Source organism: Astatotilapia calliptera, chromosome 7 (genome assembly GCF_964374335.1).
Source record: "Astatotilapia calliptera chromosome 7, fAstCal68.1, whole genome shotgun sequence".
Classification (NCBI taxonomy): Eukaryota; Metazoa; Chordata; class Actinopteri; order Cichliformes; family Cichlidae; genus Astatotilapia; species Astatotilapia calliptera.
The window spans coordinates 36,870,422-36,894,405 of NC_137428.1; the positions used below are offsets into that span (position 1 = coordinate 36,870,422).

Genomic DNA, 23,984 nt, shown 5'->3' on the forward strand with positions numbered 1-23,984 from the left:
ATGTCGTAAAGATAAAGTTATGAAGCAAGACTCTTTAGCTTCAGATTGATAAAGTTTCATTTCTCACCGTTTAAACAACATGGAGGATGTCTTCTGATAATTATAAATGCAAAAAGTATGCTGTTACATTAGGAACGGTATGGAGCAGTGCTTCATGTTAGGAGCTTAAAATATTCAGCATAGAGTATATGTTAATGTGGTCTTAAGAATACCCGTAACCACAAACTAAAGAGCTCTTAGTTTATGCAGCTGCGTGTGTTTGTGCATCAGAGTCAGAATGAAAGCAGTCTGTTATCAGTAAGATATGAACGATAACAGAGGGGGAGGAGCAAAGCACTACTTCCTGATGGACCTTTTGATAGTAACACTGACGACGTGTCCTCATACAAACACATGTCATCTCTTCTCTTTGCAGAAGCTCCCATTTCTCCTCTCTTTATAGCCATTTCTATTCTTTGTGATTTTCTTTTTTGTTTTGTTTTTGTTTATGGTTTTGCTTGTTATGAAGATGGAATGTTCTCCAGTGCCAGAATGTGAACAGTAGGAAACCAGTATCTCTTGTTGTTGGTATATATATTTCTGTTCTTTGGTGAACAGAGCAATTTCATCGAATTAGTTTCACCTAACTGAAAATACAAAAACAAAAAGTAAATTGTATTTACATCAATAATAAAAAAGCAAATGGAGTGGGAGATTTACAGATGGATTGGTGTGATTTCTCCAGTGATGTGAGATACAGATCTGTTTTAGTAAAGAAAGCTGAGTCAAGTTCCTACCCTCATCCTCAGTCATAAGTTCTGGATACAGGCTGACAGTTAGAAATTGTGGACACAGCCAGTGAAAATGAGCTGCTTCTGAGGGATGTGTGGAGTCTTGGAGATGAGGTGAGGAGGGAGTTGGAGGAGAGCTGCTATTCCTCTATATTGATTTGAAGGTTTAGGGTGGTTCAGGGATCTACCCAGGACCCCTTCCTGGGCACTGCCGTTGGTCTTGTCCTACCAGGAGGTGGTCCTGGGGCAGACCTAAGAAGTGTCAATAGCTGAGTTTTCAGCTATTGACATATCAATAATAATAATAATAATAATAAACTTTATTTATAAAGCACACTTAAAAACCAAGGGTATGCCAAGGTGCTTAACAAGTAAAATAGAGTATAGGAGGAGGATAATAGAAATAGGACCAAAGCAAGTACTAAATATGCAAACAGATAACTGTCACTAATACATAGGAAAGCAACAGGTACAGAGCAAACAAGAATTTAAATGAGCATAGAAGTGCATGATATAAAATCATAAAAGAAATATTAACTAGAGGGAAAGGCAAGATTGAATAAGTGGGTTTTTAATCGTGATTTGAACAGTGCAATGGAGTCAGATGCGCGGAGGTCGAGAGGAAGGGTATTCCACAGTACCGGGGCAGCCAGAGCAAACGCACGGTCACCCCGGGACTTCAGTCGAGATCTGGGTTGGGTCAGAAGTAGTTGAGTGGCAGATCTGAGTGTTCTAGCAGGAGTATGTGGTTTGAGAAGTTCACTAAGATAACTTGGCGCTAATTTATTAATAGTTTTGAAAGTAAGGAGTAATATTTTAAATTGAATACGGTACTTTATGGGCAGCCAATGCAGGCTAGCTAGGACAGGGGTAATATGGCAAAATTTCCTGGTACCAGTCAAAAGGCGGGCTGCTGCATTTTGGACTGTTTGCAGTTTAAGAAGAAGAGAAGAGGGAAGACCATAGTACAAGGAGTTACAATAATCCAACCTGGAGGTCACAAAAGCGTGAATAAGCTTCTCCAGGTCCTCATGCGGAATATAATGCCTAGCCTTAGAGATAAGGCGCAGTTGGTGGAAGCTAGATCTCACTACAGCAGACACTTGCTTATCGAGTTTGAGCGAGCTATCCAGCAGTACACCCAAGTTACTGACATAGTCACAAGAAAAACTAGCAAAGGAACCCAGGGCAGCACAGAGTTGGGCACGAGGGATTTTACTATCAATGAACTTCTCTCATCACCACTGTATGAGAAGGAATATAAAATGCATTTGAATGAATGTTAAATGTAAAGAAATATTGTACAGCTTTACAAAGATTTACACCCCCACCTTTTTATTGTAACTGGCTGGAAATGGCTAACTGCCTCGATCCATACTCACTGAAAACGCTAAATCCAGATGAACAGAATCAACTTTTTGGGAAGCACTAACTGTGATTAGGTTAAAGAAGGAAGTGGATGCTTATTAAATCCACTATCCAGGTTAAGTGGCAGTGTACCATCTTTAGTCTGTTATAAATATGTTACTCTTGATTCTCATTGTACTGTCTCTCTGAGGTACAGTGAGGTTATTGTGAGGAGATTTGACCTCCTGGCAAATCACTGCCCTCACTATAATAAAGCAGAATTTTTCCCATGCTTCTTCTCAGCTGACTAAATCTTAGTCTTATGATCTTCTCTCTAAATATGCCACATTTAGCCATGAGGCAGACAGACACTAGACTACAATACACTATGTACCTGAATGATTTACACAATTAGGAATTTCACATGAAAAACACATTTATAGAGTGTTCAGTATTCACAGGTAGTCGTAATAATATGAAATAGCTGAAGACCTTTGGTATAGGATTGTTAAATTTTTATTTATTTTTTTGTTTTTTGTAGGACATTTTTGTTATGCAAGCTAAATTCACAAGTGTTTATGATGCTGGATGACCAGACCAAACTGGAACTTTAGAAATATTGAAGTTCCTGGTTTATGGTGGGGCTTCAAAGTGGCTTTTGAGCAGATAAAAACAAAAAACAAAAAAAGAAAACATTACAGTCCACTTGGAAAATAAATATTTATGTTCACTGTACAAAGTAGTTGGTCGGATATCAATCCTTGAGGGATGCCCTTATCAATGTCCTGGGAACATAATTTGAAACCAACAACAATTGGTTTAAAAAAACAAAACATCAAAATCCACAGAAAGCAACTCATTTAACATGTTATGGCTAAAGCTTCAGAAGCCTTGATTCAAGTGAGGTAACAATAGCAGTCACCGTGCCAACAGCCGATCTAAAAGCTTGACTGCTGTGGCTAAAGTACAGTATTATCCTCCAGGAAGCCATGTAGTGGTGAATTGGCCAGGCATTTAATTAGTGTAGATTTTGACATTACTTTCATTTTTATGTTACTAAAAGACAAAAGTGTGATGGGTGCAAACTAAAGGACAAACTAATCACTGCTGCCAGTATGACATTGGCTATTTGCAAACATCTGCATAGACAGTGAAGGTTCAATAAGCAATTGGTCTGTCAAACCCAAACAAGCAGCCAGAGCCTGCACCGTCACAGCAATTGTTTCTAACCACTCCAGTTTCTGCATTTTTCTACTTTTACTGTTGTTGTTAATGGAGGCACTGCAAAAAATACGAGACAAATATGAGGTACAGTCAGTCTGTGGGCTCTCTGTGCTGTTGTTGGTCAGACAGCCTCGAAGAAATGTGAAGTTATAAAAAGAGCTGAATTGCAACAGAGTTGAACACTGTAGTGTCCTCTGCAGGTTTTTAGAACTGGAGAGGCCTCTTTTGGAGGGGTGATGAAAACCTCTTTATGAACCAAAAAGAAGTCTCTTCACCTTCTTTTCAAGCACTCAGGTTTATATTGTCTACTGATAATCATGTGACGATGCATGTGAGGTAATGTTATGAAGTAATAAAAAAGCCAAATAACGAATGGTGTGACTAATTACTTTCACCAGGGGATAAATAAGTATTGTATAGTGCATTAAATTCTTTAAAAAACTCATTAAAAAATAACAATTGTAGTGTTTTTATTTATTTATGACGCCAACACTGGTCAAAGCTTGTCCAATATAGAGTTTTGTTCACTTACCATTTTGGGTAAGTGAACAATACTTTGTTTTACTTGGTCTTTGTGACTGGTTTGGTTTAGAAAAGGTTAATTATGTCCCTCCTTAAAATTAAGCCTGTATGTTAAAAGATGGTTGTTATTGTCTTCTTTTGCCTGGTTCCTTTAGGGTTTGCCACACTCGACCATCTGCATCCATGTCACTATGGCAGCAGCATCCTCTGTCACACCAACTCTCTGCATGTCGTCCTTTACTATATGTCCATGATTTTTTCTTTGTCATCTGCCTCCTGCCTGTCAGCAGCATCTTCAAAATCCTTATCTAAATTATGTAAATGCGACGCCAAAAGGTTTCTTACAAGGGTTTGTATTGTGGTGCCACTGGTTTTGACATGCTTAACTCCCGTTTAATTGACAGCAAACTCATTGACTGTTTTTTAGCTAAAACTGCATAAAATGAAAATAGTCTGTAAAATATATAAAGTGTGTGCTTGCCTTTTTTTTTCCTTTTTCTTTTTTTGCACTCTTACACCATTTCTTCTTTTCTTAAATATTTTCCCACTTAGCTATGTTCTCACACAGTTACTATTTTCCCAGAAAGCCATATTCTGGTCTGGACAGTCCCATGATCCCCACCACCATAATTCAACATGACAGTTGGTGTTTGCATGTGTGTGTGTGTGGTTGTGTTGCCATCTCCTTGTTCTGTTCCTCAGCTTATTTGTTGGCTTCCTTGTTTCTCGCTTATTTCCTTTTTTCTGGCTTGGTTTTTATCACAGACAAACTGAATACCCATGGAAGCTGAAACCTTGGGATTTGGTGTGTGGGTCTGTGCGTGATTGTGTGACTCTGTTTTCTGCAGGTTTATTGCGGTCATCACTATGACTGATGGGGATTATGACTTCCTTATAAAGCTCCTTGCCCTGGGGGACTCCGGCGTGGGGAAGACCACGTTCCTGTACAGATATACAGACAACAAGTTCAACCCCAAGTTCATCACCACAGTCGGCATCGACTTCAGGGAAAAGAGAGTGGTGAGTTCTTACCTTTTATTATTCCTACGAACAAATGTGCGCCCTGTGTGTAGCTTGTAGAAGTTTCTTTTTGATTGTGTAGTTTTACACAACATTTAATTCATCTTCATCTCAAGTTAGCAGCCACTTTGGTTACCATAGTTACAGTTTGATTTGTCCAGAGCTTTTAGTTATCAAAGCACAAACAGCGGGTCAGATCAAGCCCAGGTTTTCTGCTGCTTTTCTCCCACAGTGGCTGCTGAGCTGAGTCACTCTACAGTCATGTTATTTTAACTTATGCAAGGAAAACAAACTTGGGTCAGATTCAGCCAGGAATAAATGACCCGGAATAAATTACCCGTGAAAAGATGGTTGTTAACTAGTTAGCGTCTAACATAATTGCTGTGGTATTTATAAATGAAGGCTTTCCAAAGAAAGCATTTAGCTCTCAGAGTGGGGGCTTACTTGTGCTTGTTAGTTTCCAAAGATTGAGCCCAAGTTTGGGGACATGTCCTCTTTACTTTTAAACCTAAGCTTCCTTTTTGATAGTTATGTGAGGGCTGGATCAAGTGCTGGAGGCTCAGGTGGCTTGGGGACTTTCTAGGATGCGCTGGGCAGGGTGTTTGGGTGATGCACTCATCTGATAGCTATAAAACATATGCTGCCAGATAACAAAGGGCATTATGAGAGATTATCAGCTGTCAGCAGACAAAGGTTCAGGAGCTAATTGGGTAGGGATGGTTATGTTATCATATAGGTTTTTTATTCTTTTTCTTTTTACTCTACCATGTGCCAAGTTGCAGTCGTGGTTTCTAATAGAAGTTCATTCAGGCAGACATGAAAAATGTAGCCAGTGTGCTTTAAAACCTGCATTCCTTCTGATAACCACCAGATGAGTCATCTGGTTGAACAAATAAGTCTGGTTGTATATGGTGTTAAGTTTATGGTGTTAATCGATCAATCGATTTTGGGTCTTATTGAACATAATATAATGATTATTTAGACTGAAAACCTGGGGTTATAATTGGTGTGCTTTAGCATTGGCCTACCTCGTGATTGACAAACAGCCCTTCTTTGAGTTTGTGGTGTGAGGGTTTTTCACAGTCAGATAGTCCTTGCTCTGGTCTTCAAAACAACAAGAATGCAAAAATGCACAGCTTAAAAACAGATTCACAGTTTGACTTCTCAAACCAGTGGGTAACCAATGATCTGCAGTTAAACGTGAGCAAACTTCTAAATAATGCGAACCCAGAAAAAAAGTATCTTTCAGTTTTTTGTCCACCACAGAGGACATAATGAATAGGCTGGGTCTAAGGATCCTTAACAGTGACTGGAACACTCTCTGGTTGTAAGCATAGATGCCCAACCTACTTCCTGTTCTGGCAGCCAATAAGAAAAAAAGCTGGCTTAAAGTTAGGGAAAAATGGCTTAAACAGTTTGTTTCATACAGAAAATAAAACTTCTGAGGCTGTATAGCAAAGGATTAGTTTGAACAGAAAATTATGCAAAGCGTAACAGATCTTCTTTAAGGTCTTTCATAGATATGGCACTAAGAATAGCAATATTTGCTTAATAAGACATATCACAATTAACATATTGTAATATTGCAAACACGGTTTGATCAGCAAGTTTTACTTTTGTTTGAATACTGTTATTTATCAGCACATAATTAGTATAGTTAAACCCTTAAGTGAGGAGGTTCATTGTAAACAGCTGTTAATCATTAGCATCATTAGCATTAGCAATCATTAAGGCTGGTGTTTAGTTTAAATCATCACTATGTTCAACTACAGCCTCAGAGAGCTGCTAACATGTCTGCGGACTATCCGTTTATTTTCCGGACCACCTGATTCCCCAATCTAATTTGCAAAATTATATTATTTTAATCCACTTAATAGCTGCCTTGTAAAACTGTTGTTAGAAAAAAGCCCTCTGTGATCACTTTCTGCTAATGTTAAGAGCTAGTTTACTTCTGCGCTTAAAGTACTTCGTACAAGTTGATCCTTACACCACACACACTGACAGAACCAGTAACGTTATAGTGACAGAACGTGGTGACAGTTCTAAATAAGATGCTTTTCTCCTGAGCTGACACTCATGGACCCCAAGAAATATGACGGTGACATGTCTTGACAAGTTGACAGTCTTTTAAAAATTGTTTTAGGCTTGAAAGATGGCTGATGAGACAGAAGCAATTTATTGCCATGTTTGGACTGACAGTGAAGGAGATGTTGTTTTGGGTAAATGATGAATGACAGGTTGCAGAGCTTCTTGTTGCTCTAGAGGCAGAAGACTTTTTTTTTTTTTTTTTTTTAAATTCCTGTGTTGTTGTTGTTGTTTCTCTTTTAATGCTGCAGGACCAATCGCTCATGCTATATTCCAGAAATTTGTTGTATTAAAATCCTTTCATAATCTTTGAGAGTTTCATACTTGATTCTGTGTAGAGTTCCACTTTAAACTTCACCTGAGACTTGATAAAAGTTTCTATACTTGACCATCGAAATGAATACGTGCAAATATCTCACTGTGAATGCTCTTATCTGAATCAGAGAGTGGGCGAAGCTTGGTTTGGTCACTTTGGTGCCCTGCTGCCTTTGCAGGTCTGAAATACAGACAATGCTGCTTTAATCCCACCTCTCCGGATGACTCATAGGATTGATTGTTTCATCACCGTGTGTGTGTGTGTGTGTGTGTGTGTGTGTGTGTGTGTGTGTGTGTGTGTGTGTGTGTGTGTTTAAAAGTCACACCTTGTTTTCAAACCGTTCTATCTGATTATTACACAGAAGCAGACAAATGTGTGATCACAGCTTTAGTTCGCAGCTGTACTTCCTCAGAGTTCTCATGAGGTCTGAAAGCTGAATGTGGATCAGTTTGTTCATCCCATGGGACATTTAACCAGAGTTTGTAAATGAAAGTTTCGTGACTCCTAGACAGACAATTAAGTGAACACTTCTGGTAAACTGTGCTTCGGTGCTCATACCAAGAGGAAACGGCTCATTATGACCCACATCTTTTTGATTCTTCTGGCCTCTAATATGCATTACAAAACTAGCAGGGTACTAGTCATTATGAAACTCACATTACCGACTGTTTTAGTGCTCGATTATTATCTCAGAAATCTGACTTGTAACCATAGTAGCCACGGTTCAGCGCATCTTTCATAGGCCTTAAATTAAACAAACAAATGAAGACTAGAAACTGTTGATGTAAGGAGGAATTTGGCTTTGGGGTAGTATAATGGCACATCTTTCAGCCCAAAGACATAAGGTTGACCCTTGTGTGGTATGGCTACCACACAGGGGTATGTCTGGTGTGAGATGATATGAAAAATGAAACGTCACAGCAGAAATTGAGATTCATCCCACCAGGCAAATATGACTTGTATTGAGTGCTCAGAGATGCTCTTCTGTGTACTTTGTTTGTAACTAGTTATTATTTGAGTTACTGTTGTCTTCCAGTGAACTTGGAGCAGTCTGGCCATTCTTATCCATCCTCTGAATGGTTAGGGTTAGGGCATGTTGTAAAATCGTGCCAATGGGATACCTAGTGAGCTAAAATGTGCTGCTCATGCGTCAGCATGTGACAAGTTGAATGAGAACTACAACTGAATCTGGCACTACATGTTCTTGACTATGTCTAGATGGATTTAAGCCATGTAATTAAAAGAAACACACACACACACAACAAAGCGGTCATCATTCTTTCATTTCAATGCATCTATTGGAGCAAGCTAGTCGCTATGACAGCAAAGCAACACTATGCTGTTAAACAAAGGTACAGCACTATGTTTCTGGTGTTTAGCTCACGACTTTATAAGAAGTAGGTTCAATAAATAGTACCTTGATAACTTTCCACAGTGTAAAGTAAACAGAAACTTTGACGTGTCTGTTATCCAAATAGACTTCCTCGATCAGAGTGCATGTCTTTTCATGTCACCCCATCTGAGCTGAAGGTCAGTTATCACCTTGAAAAATGAAAGAACACCATAAAGTCAAATATAACTGTTTCAAACATGATCTGTATAAACTCAGTCTAAAAAGGGTGTCAGAAAATGTGACAGTGTGTCACATTAGGGAGAATCAGAGGTGTGAATGATGCCTGAAGCTTCCTGTGGTGACAGGAACATAACCAGCCAGCTGCTGCAAACAAGTTTTCATCATTACCCAGTCAGGATCACTGTCCACATGAGTTTTCATCATACCTGATGAAATATTCACTGAAGCAGGGGTGAGGTGAATAAATGGAGGCGGGGTATGTAAGGTGGTGAATAGTTCTTCAAATACAAATGAAAAGATCCCAAAGTTAAACTGTTTTTTTATTTCATTGTATTTATATTATGTATTTTGTATCCTAAACTAACTGTGGTGTATCACATCTTTGGAAAGCTGAGTTTAATTTCTCTAGCCACACCCAGGCCTGATTACTGCCACACTTGTTCTCAATCAATAAATTCCTTAAACGTGACCTGCCTGACAGAGTGGACCATCAAAATCCTCAAGATCCTCAAAAGACAGATGTCACGCTGCGTTTCAAAGAAATTCAGGAACAAATGAACAACAAAGTAACTGAGATCTCTCAGTCTGGAAAAGGTTAAAGCCATTTCTAAAGCTGTGGGACTCCAGCAAACCGCAGTGAGAGCCGTTATCCACAAATCGCGAAAACATGAAACGGTAGCACACCTTTGCAGCAGTGGGGCCGACCAAAATTACTCCAAGACAGCAGTGACAACTCATCCAAAAGGTCATAAAAGACCCCAGGACAACATCCAAAAAATAAAGGCTCTTCTCAGATTTGCCAGAAAACATCCTGATGATCCCCAAAACCTTTGGAAAAATACTCTGTGGAAAGTCAGTAAGACAGTAAAATATGGTGGTGGTAGTGTGATGGGGGCATTTTGCTGCCTCAGGTCCTAGAAGACTTGCTGCAGTAAATGGAACCATGAATTCTGATGTCTACCAAACATCCTGAAGGAGAATATCAGTTTTGCAAAATAGTAATAAAAAAACAAGAAGTCAGGAAGGGGGCAAAGACTTTTTCACACCACTGTAGATTAGTAACTTTGACTAATCTAACTCTACACAGTATCACGAGGAAGAAGTTTACTGTTATCAAGTGAACAATCTTACTCTATGGCTGTTTTCCTAGCCCAAAACAAAGGTGCACCAATCACCTTATAGAGATACTTATTTTTCAAGGTTGAGGAAGGTTGACAGTTGTAATGGTAAGTTTTGGGTCGACTGATTTAAATGTCATTGTTTTTGTTTGTTTGTTTGTTTGTTTTTAATTGCAAGTCTTGTAATATACACCAGGTATAAATGACTTTTCTTTCATAAACGGTCATCTCATTTAAAATTGTGCGATTTCTTTCTCCTCAGGTCTACACAGCGTCTAACCCCAATGGGACGACCACGGGTAAAACCTTCAAGGTTCACCTTCAGCTCTGGGACACAGCTGGACAGGAAAGGTAGGCCACTTATCCCATTAGGACAAAATCTTTTTCCTAACAGTTAGTCGGTTCACACATCACTGATGGCATCGTGGATTGTGGGCTTAAGACTCTCCGTGATTCTACAGGTCATAAATGCCGGGTGGGGCTGATGGATGGCATCAAGGCTTTAAATATGTGTTAAAGCACCAGTGCTTAAAGTTTTTGTCTTAAAGTCCTCTGCCTATTACTCTGGGTATGTTTTTTGTGTTACAATCTTTAATCATGAAGCAGTAGTAACAAGCATTGATGAAACCGATGCAGTCATACAGCTGACCTTTAGGGCCAGTTTTACAACTGTGGATATCCCACTGGGGTTAGATGGTGTGTAGACTTGAGGTGCAACAAACTACAGTTTTAGCTGTCATTGCACAATTGACCCGAGGAATTGACTTCCAATTGATTGGTCAGTCATTACTGATTGGTTGAAGCTCACCAAAAGAAAATGCAATAATGCCAAAATGAAATCACCAGGGACGATATCAAAACAGATAAATGGTACAATGAAAAACGTTTTTAAAAAGTTTATAATTGTAGAGTAGTAAAGTTTATTTCAGAAATCTAGATGGAGAATCAACAGACCAGTATTTATGGCTGCATGTGTCAGTCATGCGTGTGTGGTCTTTAATTGGTCCCGACCTCGATCTGTTGAATCTGTTTATAAAAGCCCGATGACTCACCGCAGGATGAGTCGGTGTTAGTTACATAATTTTAATTGCATTTATTCTGCCCAGTGCAACAGATTCCGCATGATCATTTATTCAAGCGGTTAAAGTCATTATTCCACCTGTAAGCAGGCTGCGGTGGAGACACCTCTGATATCTGCTGCTTCATTCCGATTGTTTGCATCTTAAATATTGGTCATAAGTAATGTTTACACACTCGCTGTTGTCACACCCAGAAGCACAAGCATGTCTCAGAATATGCACTTCAGCTGGGGGAGCCCCATTACTAACTTGTGCGGGTAGAAACGGACATGGCACACATCTATTGTTTTTCTGTATTTAGTGCTTGAACACAGGTGAAATTACAGCTCATATATTTTACTTATAACAAAGTTATAAGCTGATATTGATCAAATTGAAATCAATGTTTCTGTTTTGTGCAAGAAGGTTTCATAGAATTATTCATCGGAATAACAGATTTTTGGAAATGGTTGGCGACTACAGATTTTCAGCTTAAACACTGATATTGCAAAATGTTAGAATGTCATGTTTAGACCCCCAGAGAACAATCCAGGACCATGTGGCAACCATCCATTACCAGGGAAGAAAAATGTGTATTCCCCAACCGGTTGTAAGTTTTTACCCTTCAAAGTAAAAGTTGCACCTTTTCAAAATGTTTGTTTGGTATGAAATGGGGCTTCTGATTTTAAAAAAACAAAAACAAACAAACACTACAGCTTGCAGTGGAAAATGGAAGCATTGGTGTCCTCCGTGCAAATTACGGGTGACTAAGGCAATCTCCTAGCAGTGTGCAAGGTTTTCAGTGCAGCACTGTCTTTGTGACCAGTTTCACCTGGTGACAGCCAGCAATCTCCAGATGTAGAGCAGCAAAGGTCTATTTTTTTTTTTAAATCTTTTGACAGACATTAGTAAAATATCTATTCTGAGAGTTTAATTTGGGCAAATGTGACATCCTGTGCTGGAAAATGAAGCATGGAAGTGCAACAAACTGCATTTCTAATAGCCCTAAGTTCAAACGGACAAGTTAAAATGCCCAGCTCATCATTAAACTGAAGGCATGTTTACAGCCTGGTATGAAAAATGAATAGTTTGATTTGTGGCCAAAGATCTGAAATGTTGCTATACACTGATACAATGCCAAACACTAAAAGGAGTTGGTAAAGACCCAGAACACAGCTGACACAATGTGAGTATTTGATATTTATCAGCTGGCCTAAAAGAAGGCTACAAATCAACAAAACAGAACAATACAGTGTTGCTCTGTGACTGCTTTCAGGCATTTGCTCTCAATTAAAAACATGATGTGCCCAAACATTTTTAAATTAATCAATTCAGGTTTCACACTTGTTTTGGGTTTACGTAGTTATTGTAGGATTGTCTATTTTTTTACTGCAGCACCTTCTTGTGGCTGTTAAAAGAACTGCATCTGTGGACACATCAATTCTAGCCTCGTCTGTTCATAAGGCTAGCAGTTAATGTGATTGGGTGGCTTTCACATTCGGGATATTGTGCAGTATAATACAATTAAGACATTTTTAGAAACCCTTTAAAAAATACACATTGTCATATCTGTACTCTTTAAAACTGTTTGTGTTTCAGGTTCCGCAGCTTGACCACGGCCTTCTTCAGGGATGCTATGGGGTTCCTGCTGATGTTCGATCTCACCAGCCAGCAGAGCTTTCTCAACGTCAGAAACTGGATGAGTATGTTTACTAGAATCTGCTATCAAAACATTTCAGTCCAACAATGTTCAGCTCACTGTTAAAATATGTAAAAGGCTGATGACTAATGTATTGTGAAAGCATGAAATAGCAGTATAACAAAACATTTCTGTTTGTTTGAAGTTCCTCTGATACATCAGTTTTTCTTTATTTACTTTTTAATCTGTATTCATTTTCAGGCCAGCTACAGGCGAATGCTTACTGTGAGAACCCAGATATTGTTTTGGTAGGGAACAAGGCGGATCTGGCCGACCAGCGGGAGGTTCAGGAGAGACAGGCCAAGGAGCTGGCCGAAAAATACGGGCAAGTTTATTTGTCATGTACATTAACCGTATGTATTAGTAGATATTAAGACCACTTCAGGTGTTGAACAGTGATATTTTATTTATTTATTTATTTTTTGTTACTGTTTATCTGAGAGCACACGGTGGCAACTTCTCGTCTGACTTTCACAAAAGAGCTTCTGGCCTCGGTATTACCCTAAAAACATGATGGCTTTAATTAAAAAACAAAAGTTGTTTCCTTAGCGTCTTGTAGAAACTAAGCAGCTGTTTTCATATCAATGGACACTTAAGGTATTTACAATTAAAACTATATCTTGCACTTATACTTAAGTCTATATGCACACACTAAATACTGTTGATGTTTATTTATCTAGGAGAAAAACTGCATTAACTTAAATTTCAATTGACACTGTTTCCATGCTTGACCTTGTACAGTTGGATCCTTACCCCTCCACATGTCCTCAAGTTACTAATACCGTAAACACTTTGTCCTACGTTACTGGTATGGCTGCAGGTATTTATAAAAGTAAAAGGAAGGTGTGCATCTCTCAGCCACGTGCAGGCAAGAAACAATTTGCACAATTAAAATCTGACATTTAAATTAACATACTGTAATGTTCCGATGTGCTTCAGATCTCTGATCCACATTAATATTTGACAGGCTTTAGAACACATTGTGTAAATATGACGTGATAGAGAATAAGAAAAGCAAATACGTAATAGTGATTTTTGATGTTACATAACTCCATATCTCATATATATCTTGTAATAACCACCTGTTTTACACCTCTGTTCTGCTCTATTGCATTAAAATAACATTAATGTGGCTCAGAAACATGTGGGGCTTTGGCCGAAAACAACACTCACTTTTGTACATCATGTATGATTGATATAAATACTTTATTTTGTTAGCATTGATAATTTTCTTTTATAGAATATCATTGTTAGGATTATTGTGATCATCAACATTGCATGTTTATGAATAGATGGTACACGGTTTTTCTGTAACAACAGACGACTTCCTGTTAGATGAGGTAAAAACCCACAAAGTTTTGCTCACGGAAGTAATATAAGTAAGTTCTGACATAAACGAGTAAACCTAAAAAGCTTTGTTGATGCAAGTATAGCAAAAATTGCAGATCCTAAATGTGCTGGTATAGATAGTTAAACTAACCACTTCAAGCCTTCAAGTGTTTTCCAGCTTTGGTTAACCACCTGAAGTTGTTAAACATACTTAGGAATACAGTAACACATGACCTCTCCCGCAGATGCCCATAATAAACTGACAATAAGCCAAACATTATCATATGTAAAGCACACACTTCACGTTTTTTAATGCATATCACAGTTAGCAGATATCTAGAATTGCAAACTAGTCTTTCTGCAGTTCTGTTGTCCAGTGTAGAATTTATTCCTGTAAAGTTCTGTTGATCAGATGGTTCTGAACGACACTGTCTCTCTGGATTGGTCCTGTTTCAGACAGTTAGCAGATTGATGGGCCTTTAAAGTTGTTTCGGTCTTCACACCTGCACTTTTTTACCATATGGTTACAAGTACAAGAACTTATCACTGAATACATGCTGGATATACTCAGTATTCACATTATTTTAGCTCATTAATTTACTCAATGCAAAATGCATAGTCCACAGGTTATACTTCAAAATCTTCCTCAGCCTTTCGACCAGTTTAAAAAAAAATCTTTTTTTAAATTCATGATGGTTGAAAATAACACAAATACAAAGGAAGGTGAACAAGTGAGGTGCATTTGGAAAAACATTGGTTTAAGTTGCAGATTTGTTCTTTGCAGGATCCCGTACTTTGAGACGAGTGCAGCGACAGGAGCAGATGTGGACAAGGCGGTTCTAACGCTGTTGGACCTGGTCATGAAGAGGATGGAGCAGTGCGTCGACAAACCCCCTGCCGAGCCTGCCAATGGGAACGGGGCCACAAAGCTTGGTGATGCACAGCCGAATGCTAAGAAATGTGCATGTTAGATGAAGAGGCGATACAGGACAACAACCAGTCAGTGCTGCTCTGTCGTCTGTCCTTCTTCTCACCACATTCCTTCCTCTGTTTACTTTATCCTTGTCATTTTTGATAGCATGTCTCTTCATTGTTTCATCACCCCTGTGCTCTTTAAAGCTAACATTTAGCCATGTTCTCCTATTTTGGTTCTTTTCCTCCCTTTATGCTTACTTGTCCTCCCTAATGTCATTCTGACAATGAAAGAACTCTATCCCCCTCTAATGGACTCTTACGGTAATACAGTCTCTGTTGGTCTGCCTTTAGAAGGAAATTAAAACAGGAGGGGACAGTTTCATCACTGTCAGACGCATAATGTGCCTAGTTAAAAACATGCACCCTGGGAATAGGCTCTGCACGCTCCCAATTTAACTGCTCGCAAGTGCTTTGAATGATTTAATAGACCTAAACAATCAAAAAGACGCATTTAAAAGTTTAATTTGGACTCTTTATATGTTGATCTATCTATTTATGGCCGCAAAATGAGGGGGACTTAACTTTGTTTTTAATCAGTATTGGTCCTCTCCTAAAGTGTTTGCTCCTGGATCACAGTGAGAAATTGTGTGACTGATATGGTTTAATTCCTCTGTTATTTATAATTGTTTTTTTCTCCCCGTTTCACAAAGTGTCCTATGCTGTACCCATATGAGCCACATTTAGTAACTTTTTGATTTTTACATTTTTTTGTCAGGTTTAGACATGGCAGACATTTGCTAAAAAATGCAAAATGCTTTTTCTTTTTGTTAATAAAATAAAAAATTTATAGTGCAGCATAACATAAAATAAAATCACCCACTGCTGGCTTCTTTTGATCTGATAGTACCCTCTCATGCAGTATGGTATCAGAAACATGTACTTTTTTCCATTGTCACTAATTTTGTTTACAGGTAGTATTGTCCTATATAGATTATAGAAAGTTGCACACTTAATAAAGGGTATAGCATTTGACCTCAATTGTTTGTGACCATATATTATATTTCATTCTTTTACAATGAAGACACAAATTTACCACACAAAAACAACCAAACAGCATGTGACATCAATAATATTTTAAAAATGATGCCGTCTGCTAGCTTGGTAGTGAGCACCATCCAAGCAGATGATGTATCATGTTCCTACTGTTGGTGATTCTTAACGTTCACTTTCTGACCACAATCAGAAAAAATCTATTTAAACACTCCTACATTGTCAGGGTTTTTTTGTTTGTTTGTTTGTTTTTTCAGTGTCCTACCAACTTCAACGTTTTTCATTTTAAAGTTGTTTTTTTTTGTGGGGTGGGCGGGGGTTTATTATTATTTTTTGTTAAGCCACATCACCTGGTTTTACATGGCAAACTTGAGGTTTTCACTGAAGTAGAAGACCACAAATACTGGCATTTTCCACCTTCTCATATCAAATATTAGCATTTGATAAGTTTAGATATATCCTAGTCTGCTAAGGATTCCTAATATCATTAGAAAAGTTTTTTGGCTAGATTTTCTATGTTTGTTTCCATTTCCAAAGTATTAATTAAGAGACAGTTTTTTCAGATGGCTGATGCCATCAACACTATAAAAGATGGGCATAGCTACTTGTTTTGAAGCCTCAAAATGAGTGATTTTGGCATTCTGAAACCAGATGTAGTGGAGCCAACGTAAGCCATAGTGAGCATATCCTGGATAATCCTCCTTTCTGACATACAGATTGACCAGAATATACAAAATAAACTTAACGTTTTAGACAGTGTGACCCGAAATGAGCAACTGACCTGATAAACTCGGTAGCAAAATGTTGACAGACATGCAGACAGAGGGCCGTTTTCTTTACTTCTACAGAAACTGAAATCTCAGCCTATTGTTGGCCTTTGGAAAGAATGCCATCTTTATTATAGGACTTGTATGGGTATAGCATGACACATGTGCAATAAAGGAAAAAATCAATTGCATATTGATAATAGTGTTTATCAGCATAGATGTGTTGTTCCAAAGTGACCTACTGCCTTGACCTTTGAAGCATTATTCCACTGTAGTCAGGCAGACCTTGTTGGAGACGGTCCAGCTGTGCTATTAGATGTTCGGGAGGCACATTGTCATTGTAACTTTCTACCATTTACTTAAAAAGCTCAAAATAAAGTTGTCTGCAGCAACAAATCAACATCCAAGCTCTCTGAATAAATCCTTTCTAATCACAAAAATAATAATAACAGCATAGAATGGGAGTAAAATGCAGAATTAGCTTTATCAGGTGACATGAGATCTTCAGTGCAGCTGATTTTTGATTAGACTTTTTCACATCTTTACATCAGATAATCAGAGAAACTCCAATATGGCTCTGGGCTCCAATTCTGTCCATGACTAATGTTAGATTATATGTTGACCAGTTATTTATTTTACAGTACATGTGAGACATATGTAGTTATTTCTGTTGTCCTGTTTTTGTTCTGTTCTTTACATCCCACGTTCCTGTGTTACGTCATCTAATTTAATTAAATTTAAGTAGCTGCTTTTATATTGATTTACTTTTTCATTGTTTTAGTATTTTTGTGCTCAAAGCATAAAAACAAAAAATCCAGAAACTTTGGTTTTACTCATTTCAGCTTTGAGTTGTCTTGGTTAAATCTCTTCAACCTGGATTTGGGTGGTTTATCCAATTCATCCGAGCTAATCTGCATCTTCAAACGTCATCAGATTGGATGGGAAGTGTCTTCTTTGTGCCTCTCAAAAGATGTTCTGATGGATTAAAATTTTGGCTTGGCCACTTAAGAACCAACAGTGACTTGCCCTGAAGCTTTTCCAGCATTGCAATGGCTCTGTTCTTTAGTTCATTGATTCATGGTATGCTGAAGGATGACTGGATGTCTCAGCCTGTGGTAGAAGCACTCAGTAGTTGGGTTTTCTTCCAAAACTTTTTTTTTTATTGGGCAAAAACATGTTGTCACTGTGTTATTAAGTTTAGATTAATCAGGAAATGTATAAATGTAATCCAACAAAAGCGTGTAAAAAGTGAAGTATTTTTGAAGCCTCTACAGTTTTGCATTTATTTTTTATTTTTTGGCTTAGTTTTTTTTTTTTTTTTTTTACTTGATCACAACCTTTTAACTCACTGAGGACAGGAAAAGCCTATGTTTTTGCACCTGAAACACGACAACAGTGGCATGTATTTAGATGCTAATTACAAAATCCACTATATTAAAATGTCAATTTCATCTTTGAGTCAGTGATTTCTTTTTGGGGTTTGTTTTTGTGTGTGTGTGTGTGTGTGTGTGTGTGTTTAAAGTGCAGCTCACAGTTTTCCATAAATCAAATAACGCCTTATGTGATCAAAGAATATTGAGGAAAAAAAGATTTGATTGGCTGCTGATAAATGTTGATTTTTGTGCATCAGTGAACCAGCTGAGAAAGTTCAAAGCTGTTCCAACTTGTGGGGGAGTATAGCTGTAGCGTGCTGGGTTTACTGTAGGCTGTCATTCAAAGCAAATCAAAGACCAGGGCTTAACAAATGGGTCATTAGGAAGCAGTATATTTATTATCATTTTCCTTTATTCATTTAGGTAAACATCTCATTAAGATTAAAACCTCTTTCATGAGAGACCTGTCCAACAGGGCAGCAGAAGTTACAATAAATACATACACATAACACTATATCAAGCAAAGAAACAAGTACTATAGCTTAAAATTTTAACCACAAATTGAATCTGACAGTGTGTTAAATAACATTTTTTTTCAAATAAATATTTGTTACTTTAGTTTTCTTGACAGCTAAACATATTAATTTTCCAACAACAGATTTCATTGCCATATTGAAGTGCTACTTACAGTATATTTGATTTTTAGATGTTCAACAATAATTTGCTGATAGTATGAAGCGTTGACTCTGTCTCCCAGTTACTTGGCAGAAAATTCTGTCTTTCTGTAGGCTGGTTTGCAGCATTGTGTATGTTTTCTACAGGTGTTATCTTTTATTTTGGTTGTAAATTATGCAGACGTTGTTTGTATGGGTAAAATAGTTATAATGTACAAGCCACTTATGTCTAAAAGTATAGTTGGAAGAGAAACCTCAGTAAAACGAACTAAGTAAATGTGTGGTTATTAGTTTACTCTGGCCCACCTTTTATTCATAAAGTGAGTGATGTTTTAGCAGAAGTCTATCAGCCACTAGAGGGGAGAAGATCGAGTGGCAGTCCTTGCATGTTAGCAGTCAGTAGCCAGATTACACACCTAGCGCATGTAGACAGGAGTTGTAATTCTTTACTCCATTGTTCACCTTCCTCTCAGCTCTGGTTGAGTCTCCTCCATAAATTAAACTGGATTTGTGGCTGTTTAATGTTTGTGTCTTTGTTTTTTGCCTGTCTGCCGTTTGGTGAAATTGTTTGGGCTGGCCAGAGCAGCAAGACCAAACCGGGTAGTAAATGTGCCGTAAAACCAAAACTAAAGCTGAAAGAGGCTAAAAAGCTCCGTACCATGCTGCATAATTGTGAGTTCTCTGTGAGTGTCAGTTTTTAACATAGTCATGTCAAGTTTTCGTTGAAAGAAATTGATGAAAATGAATTATGAGGCAAAACATGACATGCAGTTGCTTAACTACTTTAACTAGATGACATGCAACTTATTAGGACTAATAAAGTTAGGGAAATTGCTTCAATATTGATTAACTTTACAATCGCAATCGCAGCTCGGGTCAAACAGATTAACACTAAAAGTCTTTGTATCTGAGATCTGAACACATCTCCAAATGGTCAAGAATTTTCCTCAACCAATGCCTTTAATTGTGACAATCTTCTAGGACAAATTGTCGGTTTTTACCTGAACCCTTCTTCCAATATTACTCATCGTGTCTTCATTTCAGTCCCACCCCCTCCCTTTTCTTTTTTTCTTTTTTTTAAATCTTCCGTCCATCTCTTGCTGTTTTTGACCGTCATTTTCTCCATGAACCTATCGTGTCTTAAGTGTTGTTTTTAAATTCACTTTGAAAGTTTACACTGTTTGCGGTCATGTTGTGCCTGTTATAATAACTCTTCTGTCTGATCCTCTGTAAAGTTTGTGAGCTACTGAATATTTTAATGCATTATTGATTATAGATTATAAATCAGAGGCAAAAGAGAACAGAAGTCGGATGTTTTGGGGTTTTTTGTGTATGTCAGATTTATCAAAACAACAAATCAATCTAAGTACCTCTAAGAGCTTTTATTTTTGGATCTCCTGTGTGTGAATTCTCTCTGATGCCTGCGGTTTGTACTCGTTCGTTCAGTTTTCAATGTGTGTATCGATGCCTGTGTGTTTGTTGCACTGTCAGCATGTTTGACAGTATGAGAACGGATTGACCTGTTCAGTGTTTCTGATGCAGGAGCTGCAAAACATTTGTTGGTTTTATCCAGTTTTTTTTTTTTTTTTGTTTGTTTGGTTTTTTTTTGTTTTGTTTTTTTGGCTTTGTTTGCTTTTGTTTTGCTTCTTTTCTTTTTTTTCCCGACATGTCAGCTGCGACTTGATACAGATGGCCACTGCGTCTTATAGTCAGCTAAAATGCATTATAAAGGTATCTGATACCAACCACGGTGTGGTGTTTCTGTCTGGAGGAGGAAGTTGCAAATACATTTATCATTGCACATTTATGTTAATATTTTAGTTTCCTTGATAAATTGCTCACGAATTAAACTTACATATATGCATTTTTATCTTGTGGAAGCAGACGTGATTGGCCTATTATATACACTTCTCTGAATTTTGCCTGTGGGAATGTGACTGTCTTGACTGTACTTATTCTACTAAGTTTACATTTTCTGCCTTTTGTTTTTTTTAAACAAATCTCTTTCCCCATGAAAAAAAAACCTTTCAGAAGTGCTCCAAAGCTTGATAAATTATAACAGTGTGTGATGCAGCATAATCCAGCTAAAGTTTAAAATGTTCCTCCAAGTTGATGTTTGAAAATATATTTCATGTATCAATCTTTTCATGTAGTTTGTATGACTTTGATGGATATATACTCTTTCGGAAATCATTAACCTGAATTCAAAAACTCCACTAGGTTCACAAGAAACTGTTCTCACCACACTCGGCAGAGCAGTGTCACCACAGGCCAGGTACAGAAAAGCTGTCAGCATCATTAAGGTGGCACATTTCATTCACTCCCTGGGTTAGGTTACATACCCAAAGTGTGTGGGGCTAAAATGAGCAGGGGTCTGCTGGACGAGGATTTTCAGCAAAGTTTCAGCAAAGCATTGTTTACTTGCTGCTTATTCATCAGAAATTGTTCAGTAAATGACTTTTTCCCCCAACATAGTTTTCAGAGATAGTTGCAGACAGTCAAGTTAAGATAGCAAACGTGAAATAATGGAAAGTCTTGCTGTTCCTGATTGCTTGGCTGTTTCGTGTGCTGTGTCACATATTGTTATATCTAAAGACCATAATGCGCCCAGTGATCTTTAACCTTGTCTGTTGTGCATTGTCTTTTTTGGCAAATTGCCTACATGAGTGAAGAAAAGCATACAAAAAGAACAATTACACAATTTCCTGTATTGTGTTCTCATAAACAGACAATATATTTGTCACAAAGTTAGTTTTAAATGCAACCCCTATGTGACTGTGGCGCAAAGTAGGTCCTGTTCTGAGTCAGTAGTAATCACAAAAAGCAAAAAATATAATGTGATAACTCTTTGACTTAGGAAAATAGTTGTGTTATTCTTATGCAATACTCAATGCTGCTTCCATTTCAGGAAAACCTTGTTCCTCACAACAACAAACAAAACAAAACCCAAAGTCAGTCCAGTCATTGAATCTTCTGGACAGGAATGCCCTGCCGTGGTGTTGACTATCAGACCAAAATCAAGATTTTATGGTGAAATAACCAAACCTGCCTGAACATTTGACCAAAACTTTGAGAATTTTTTTTTTGTGAATCATTTTCTTTTGTCATGATTTTACTTGTGTTGCCTTTGACACGATGCTAGTTTTGTTTGTAACAGTTATAAAATGTAAAAAGGAACAAACAAAAAAAAAAAGCAAAAAGGTTTTGAGAGTGTAATAAGCCGGAACTGAACGTGTATGTATTGATGAGTATCTTTGTCAGTTGTTTGCATTTTATCTAGCCGAAGCGTTTGTTATAGATTGACTTTGCAACTTGAGAGCTGATTAAAAATGAACTTAGTACTATAATAACTTTCTGATGTTTTTGTCTTTGATTTGTAGTCATGCTAGGTTAATTGATACAAATAGGAGTTTGTTAATGCTTTGTGAATCACGTCCTCATAGATATCACTGAGCTTCTTTCAGGGGGAGAAGCTGGAAGTCCCCAGTTTGGTGAACTTGTTTATATTTCCTTGAAGTAAAGACTACTTTTTTCTTTCTTTCGTCACTTATAAGCATAGAAATGTCTAGCTTCATAATGGTAAATCATGCAATGGCAGAACCTACCATTCATGGGTTTTTTTTTGTTTTTTCAACATTACATTAGCTCTTGTAATTCAGTGCTAATAAATGTGTAATTAATATTTAACTGTTTAAAAACATTGGCCACTTTACTTATTACCTACACAAACTAGAAAATGTGACAAAGCACATTTGAAGTCAGCTACATGAAAATAAAATGTTGGTTAGTAGCAGGCTAATAGGTTTTTGTTTTTTTTCTATGTATTTTATATTTGAAAAGCATGTTGACAAAAGTATAGTTTTTTTGTATTTCATTGACTAATGCAGAACAACGTTACATCAAATTTAATCCTGAGCTCTGTTATTGTGCAGTTGGTTATATTTTTAGTAACTTCCCCCCAGAAAAGGCCATAAAGTCATTTACTTCTCAAAAACAGCGCAAAAAAAATAACAACTCAAATTCACAGTGTAGAAGAATTTATTTTATCTTATAGTAAGAAACTTCTCACCAAAAGAGAAAATGTGGAAAAATAAATACCCAAGAATAGTGGAACCATGTGAAGTATAGTTACAAAAATAAGTCAGCATATTTAGTTTCTTTTTACATTTCTGTAGATACCCTCTTTTTCTTTTGCTACGAGGGGAAAAAAATGCAGTAGTGTAGTTATTATAGCTGAGATACAGCAACCTAGACAAAACTTGTGATTTAAACTCCTCTTTCCAAACAAGCTAAAAACATTAAAAAATGTAAACATAGCAGGGAATTAAAACTGTGTGAATATTAGCTTTTAATATATTTCTAACAGACATCCTTCAAACTACTTTTTGCATATTACCGATATCTGAGAATGACTGTCAAATATGCTTAATATTCCACTCTTGATTTTAATTCAACAATCTAGTTTGTTTTTGTCTGAATGCTTGGTTTTCTTAAAAAACAAAACAACTATCCTCCAAATAAAATTATGCAGAATATTAAACTAAAATCAGAATACATACATGAATGAAGATTGCATTCACAAAAGAAAAAAAATGCATTACTATAAAATTACAAAGGTAAGTTACGAGATCAGAATGTTGTAATTTTTCAGCTAGTGTGCAAAAGAAACATCGGGTTAAAGTTCTGATTTCCTGTCTCATAACAGAATCTTGACTTTTTATATAAATTAGAAAGTAGTTGAGGTAATCCTAGGAAATAAAGGATTTTCTTTTGTGAATCCAACTCATTTCTGCATACGTAATCTTTGTTCCCTCCTCAATACGACACATTTTTACATGTTTAAAAATGACCAGAGTAAACGCCTCATTCGTTTTGTCCTCTTTTTGAAATAAATCTTAGCCTTGAAGCTTATCTCATGTACAGGTACAATAGGTCATATCTATACAGCAGCAAACCCCCCAAAATACCCAAAACTCAACTCTGAAGTCCTCCTGTATTTTTTTTTTCCTATAAAATAAAAACTTTTCCCCACTAAGAAATTATTAAAAAAAAGAAAAAAAAAAGAAAATCTCAAACATAATATACACACACACACACACACACACACACACACACACACACACACACACACACACACACACACA

At 37.2% G+C, this 23,984-nt stretch overlaps 1 protein-coding gene across 2 annotated transcripts in view; it reads left to right on the forward strand.

Annotated features, from left to right (window-relative positions):
* rab27b (RAB27B, member RAS oncogene family) overlaps positions 1-16,008 on the forward strand; it is a 77,854-nt gene extending 61,846 nt beyond the window's left edge. For both annotated transcript variants that reach the window (XM_026174483.2, XM_080304498.1), the window contains exons 2-6: positions 4,712-4,883; positions 10,238-10,326; positions 12,633-12,736; positions 12,934-13,057; positions 14,846-16,008. In XM_026174483.2, coding sequence (XP_026030268.1) covers positions 4,731-4,883; positions 10,238-10,326; positions 12,633-12,736; positions 12,934-13,057; positions 14,846-15,032 — 657 coding nt within the window. In that variant the 5' untranslated portion in view covers positions 4,712-4,730 and the 3' untranslated portion in view covers positions 15,033-16,008. The remainder of the gene's footprint in view (positions 1-4,711; positions 4,884-10,237; positions 10,327-12,632; positions 12,737-12,933; positions 13,058-14,845) is intronic.
* Positions 16,009-23,984: the final 7,976 nt, after the last annotated feature.